The sequence below is a fragment of the Chiloscyllium punctatum genome, chromosome 42 (assembly GCF_047496795.1).
Source record: "Chiloscyllium punctatum isolate Juve2018m chromosome 42, sChiPun1.3, whole genome shotgun sequence".
Taxonomy (NCBI): Eukaryota; Metazoa; Chordata; class Chondrichthyes; order Orectolobiformes; family Hemiscylliidae; genus Chiloscyllium; species Chiloscyllium punctatum.
Genome location: NC_092780.1, coordinates 35,238,476 through 35,244,475, shown reverse-complemented (window position 1 = coordinate 35,244,475; position 6,000 = coordinate 35,238,476). Strand labels below are relative to the sequence as shown.

Sequence of the window (6,000 nt, the reverse complement as noted above, 5' to 3'; positions counted from 1 at the left end):
GCAGGAGCCAGCAGTGTGACATCATCACCAGGTGATAAAAGTCAACAATTACCTCACAGGAAACAAAATATATTTGCATTAATTTGTTTTTTTTCCTGTCAGGTGAAGGTACAAAACTATGCTTCAACTTAATAAACAATGTTCAAGTAAAGTTCCTTCATGTTAAATGTTTAATAGAAACTTTTTTTCTACTTAGTTAACTCCTTTTTATCTATTAAAAAGGCAAGGTGTGCACAAAATCACATTGACAGCAGTTTTAAAAATTGTTGACAAATTTAATTCAAATAAATAGCTTACAGTGATAAAGGACCCAAATTCCAGAGGAAGAAAGAAGAAACGTAGGGATAACAAGTCAAGTAGAACAATATTTTCATTCATAGTTAATAGATTCATGCAAATGATCAAAAATAATAATTTGAACAGATAATCTGGTATTTAATAGGCAATTATATGTTCTGGAGTGTGTAGTTTGACATGTATAAGATGAATTAACACAGCGATCTCTGAGAAGGGCATCATGCTTCTTCCCTTTAATTATTTTGTAAACTACAATGTAAGAAGGATATATACTAGCCTCATCTCTAAAGCATTGAGAGAGGAGGGTAAACACTATGTAAATTTTTATGTTGCCTGGAAAGAGTAGGCTTGATAAGCCTGATGTTCTTATCTGCACCTATTGAGTGCTCACAAGAATTTTAAAAAAACAGTAAAGCATGAAATGATTTTCAATCATTTATAGTTAGGCTACACACAGATACCCTTTCATGAAGAGAACTTAAAAGCCGGTAAGTTATCACAGATACCAAGTACAGAAGAATTCAACAAACTCCTTGAATTAAAAGTTTTCCATTGAATTCTACAACACAGAGGTGACTAAATGTGGCATTTACCTCAAGCGTACATATATTTGTAATTAGCACATTGTTAGTAATAATAGCAAGATTCTCACTGAACTATTTGTACAATATATACATGGTCAAATTCCCTTAAAATAGATGTCAACATCATTGATCAAAATCAGTTCTTCCTGTATCATTATTATATAAATCAGCTGATTTTGTCACTAAACCTGACATGTGTGACCATCTGATAGAAAAGTTATTAAAACTGTCAAAAAATTGCCGGAAAAGAAATAACACTCTATAGCTTGTAATGCCATCTGTGTCTAACTTACAGAAGAACACAGATTGCTATGTTTACAGTGTGTTTTTTTTTCAGCATTGTTTTATCTTGAGCTTAAGATGACATGGACAAACCCCCCAAAAAGTGTCCCATATAGTTTACTGAGACCATGTTGAGGAGGTGCCGGTGTTGGACTGGGGTCGACAAAGTTTAAAAATCACACAACGGGAGGCTATAGTCCAACAGGCTTATTTATTACTAGTTTTCAGAGCGCTGCTCCTTTGTCAGTTAGCTAGTGGGACAGGATCATAATACAAAGAATTTATAACACAAGATTATAGTGTCATACAACTGGTACGGTATATTGAACAAACCTGGATTGCTGTTAACTCTTTCATCTTTTAATTCCTACTTTGGAGATAGAACCAGTCAGACTCAAGATTGGGACACAGACAGACTGTAACTTCACATCTTTAATGCATTTCCTGAGCTGAGATGTCAGCTTTTATTAAACAAAACCTTAAGTTATCTCGGGAATGTGACTTGAAAGTAGTTCTGGGATTTACATTTTAAAGAATCAAAACATGCAATACATTCTAAAAGATGAAAGACTTAACAGCAATCTAGGTTTGTCCAATATATCACATCAGTTGCATGACACTATCATCTTGTGCTATAAATTTTGTGTCTTGTGATCTTGCTCCACCTGACATAGGAACAGCGATCTGAAAGCTAATATTTGCAAATAAACCTGTTGGACTATAACCTGGTGTCGTGTGATTTTTAACATAGATTATAGAATCACCTCAACCCTTTAAGTCTTTATAACATGCCTCACAATGGTGAAAATTTGTACAAATTATATCAGGATAAGTCTTAATTTTCCCCAGTTTTTGATCTCTGGAAAAAGATGATTACTTCCCTTTACTACCAATAGCCTCCTCCATTGTACACATTATCTCATCTTGATGTAATAGAAGACTTTACACTTAGCTGACAAAATAAGAATGATCAAAGGATAAATGTTTAACTGGTGCTATATGCTTCATCATTTTGGACATAATATGCACCAATTACAAATGCACTGTGCATATATTGATAATTTTCCTGACTATCCATTATGCTACATGTGACATGTGGCTAGTTAACAGCTGAGTTGATGAAATATATCAACCCCTCGATTAAACTGTACAGACAATTTTTCTATAAATCATCAAAAGACATCTCCAATATTTCTTAAAAAATTATTAACCTCGTCACACAATTAAGTCTCAAATAAATCCTCCCAATATTAAAGTATAAAGGCAAACAAAACAATTTATACATGCTTGTGGACAGGCAAGGGGTGATCTGCAAAAGTTGGGGCTTATAATGTTGCTGTATCATACACTTAAACTGGACTGAAGTGTTGACTGGGAACCACAATCACTTCTGTGAGCCACCTTGATCATTTTCTTCAAGTTGATTCTTATACCAGTAATATTATTATTTCTTCTAAAATATTGTTCAGGGAAACATTGTTATGGGTTCCTAATACAAGTGAGTAAGGAGGTGGCTGTGGAAGTTACTCCTTAGGTTGCTCGCCAACTGTCCATTTAGCATCTGCAGGTCTAACATTGCCGATATCTTCATACATGGCTGTCTGCATAACTTCCAAACCCTAAATAGAAACAAAATGGATTTTTCAAAAAAAGAAATGTAAGTAACTTCCAATATACCCATATAAACACCTCAACTTAGATTTCATTGTTAAATCCAATCTATATCCACAGAGAAAATGTTAAAGGGTTTCTTGTGATGTTAAAGGGCTATAACAATAGCAATAAGTTTGGCAAGTCCCATTTGCTGTGCCTCATCGAAACCACTGTGCTGTCCTTAATTCAACACAAAAAGGTTGTGTTGCCTGTTTCTCTTAAATAAGTGAAACATTGTTTAAAGTATCAAATTAAACAGCTCATAAATCATTTAGAAGACTTGAGAATAATATGAGTAATTACAACTCAGTAGTATCAGTTAGGTTTGGATGATCAGATAGAAATTAAGATTGGTTCTGTTGGATAAGAGGCTTAGCCTGCTTGTACTAAATTGTCATCCACACAATTTTGACGCAGGTGTTAAAACAGCAAGAAAGAACTTGGTACAAACATATAGAGTACAATATAAACTAAGAACTGTGTCAAACAGAATTCCTACCCTGATGTCGCATGTTGTGACAGCCAGGCTTGAATTTCTTTGAGCTACCACTTTTGATGTCAACCCTAGTGATGATTCTTCAGTTGGATGCTCTCACTGGAGAAGTGGAGCTCACAATAAATTGGTCAATTGCTGTTAATTTTCCCTTCATTCATTTGAATGGACAGAAAATAAGCACTACACCTCAGGTTGAAACACCATTATGAACGTCAATCCCTACTCGTAAATCAGCTCTTATACTTACAAAATTCATGTACCTGCCAGTGCTGGCCATAATCTTCTGTGATGTAATTTGCAGTATAGCATTAACAATTATGACATAATATCTGCAAGCTTATTAAAAACTCTTAAACAGTTGAAATGTGTAAAATTCAAAAGTACAGTACAAATTGTAACAAGATGTTTGCTGATATTCGTAGTAAGTTGAAGGATATAAGATTTTGTATGTTATACCATTAACATAGTGGATTACTCTATTGAATTGACTTTGTGTTTAATGTGACCTAGCTATTTAAAACTGTAACATTTCATTCTGCTGTATGGGTACTACAGGAAGAGAATTAGACACTAACTGGTATTATGAAAAGGAACTGGTCAGTTGATTGGCAGCTGCTTATAAATCTACACTGCAGACAGGATTAACTGTCAAAATATTCTAAACTCCCAATCCAGAAGATGCTCATAAGCTTCTGGTACAAAACAATCCTGAGTCACTGTTGAGGAACTGAGTTTCCTGTTTAGGGAGGGCAGTCAGGTAGGTGTGCCTAGACATCCAGGTGATAGTTTTCTGCCTTTAGACCCTACAGTGATACCTTTACATCAACCCCTTTCCGAGATGATGTGCACAGGTGATATATTTCTTTTGCCGGATACATAGCTTCAATTGCAACTGGCAGCTTCTGGTTATGGACAGGGGGGTATCTGACTTCTTACAGGAATTACCCATTTTTTACCAGGAGCTGGTCAAGTACTGAACATGATTGCCTCATGCTGGAGCTCTCTTCAGCAGGAGTAGCTGTTGTCATCAGAGAGCCACTGTTTCTGAATCCACACCTTCATCAATACAGGTTTGTACATGCAACAGGTGAGGGGTTGCTCAGGCTGGTAGGGTGACCAGAGACATAGACGTGCTGGATGGCAGAGAAATGAGAGTTTGATGCCAGAATAACTAATATGGATCAAATGACTTGCTTGTGGGCAAAGCCAACCAGAGTCTGAGGAATGTGGTGCAAATGCCCTGATCGTACTCATGGTATAAAGACATATGACTAAGTTCTGCCTGATCCCAGCCTACATTCAAACTTTCACATTGGCCTCAGGTTTCAAACATTCCTCAGGAACCTCAGCCCCACAGTTTGAACTTTTTGGCAGAAATTCTATCAAGGGTATTCCGTTCTGCACAGAGGGATTTCTTGTACAGCTTGCTGCTGTGTATAGACCCTTGTCGAGCTGAACAAGATCTATAAAATTATGAGGACTGTAGATAGGTTGGACAGGAAGAAGCCTCTCCTTTGATTGTGAGAACAATGACCAAAGGCATAGATTTAAGGTAAGGGACTGAAGGTATAGTGGAGATATGAGGAAGACTGTTTTCACCCAGAGGGTGCTGAGAATCCGCAATTTATTACCTGTAAGGGTGATGGAGGCAGAAATCTTCCTAACATTTAAGAAGTACTTAGATATACACTTGCAGTGTCATGACATACAAGGCTAAGGACCAAGTGCTGGAAGATGAGATTAGAATAGTTAGGTGGTAGTTTTTGACCAGCGCAGATTTGATGAACAGATGGGGCTTTTTCTGGCTGTAGATCTCTATGACTCTATTTTTCAAGACACTAAGATGTTTCATGTAATATTCCTATCAGCAGAGGCATAGCCATTCATAAACAGAATAAAACATGTTAATCTTTGCAAAGCCAAAGCAGCAATAATTTTTGCTTAATAAATTCAGTTTGCAATTTGGTGAAACCTTTAATATCACTTTTAATGCTGTTTAAGAGAGTGGGATGGTGTAATGTTTCTGGACTTGGTGAATTGCTAATCTTCTATTTATTCTCTTGTGTCATGAAACTAGGGGTTGGACTAAAAATTAAATGCTCTAACATTGCTGTGACAGGTTTAGAACATCTGAGTGTTTAAATAGCCTACTCAAACTCAGATCGGGAATCCAATGAGCCAAATTCCATTGCTGATCAGTAAATTTTAAAAAGTGAATTATTGATACTATTAAGCATGGAATATGTACATGTAATTCATCTGGTGAAAAGATCGCAACCTGAAATTGTTAACCCTTTCTTCACAGGTGCTGCGAATCCTATTGAGTATATCCAACAGTTTCTGCGTTTGTGTCGGTTTTCCAGCATCTGCAGCATTTTGCTTTTGTGTATATTTGCCTCATTGTGCCTATGCTGCTAAAATAAGATGAGGAGCAGAATGTGAGTGCATTATTTCTTTACTTACTGAATGATTGTGGATGTTTAATATCTCTCAAGTACATATATCTGCATTGTGCAAGTGTGTGTCAGGCATTTTATCTAACATTTGTGCATGTAACCACGTGATGTTGCAATCTCCACAGTTAGTGGCAAGTCACCAATTTCTATCGGCCGATTCAGAACAAGCCTGACCACCTCTACATTATAGCTGCTTCATGAAACTGGAATATCTGGATCAAGATAGTTTGAA

General features: G+C 36.4%; 1 protein-coding gene across 1 annotated transcript in view; it reads right to left on the bottom strand.

The window, feature by feature from the left end:
- Positions 1 to 254: 254 nt before the first annotated feature.
- The window catches only part of LOC140465889 (B-cell antigen receptor complex-associated protein beta chain-like), a 31,815-nt gene continuing 26,069 nt past the window's right edge, over positions 255 to 6,000 (bottom strand). Inside the window, exon 5 of the mRNA XM_072561791.1 lies at positions 255 to 2,782. Within this exon, the coding sequence (XP_072417892.1) occupies positions 2,687 to 2,782 (96 nt within the window). The 3' untranslated portion in view covers positions 255 to 2,686. The remainder of the gene's footprint in view (positions 2,783 to 6,000) is intronic.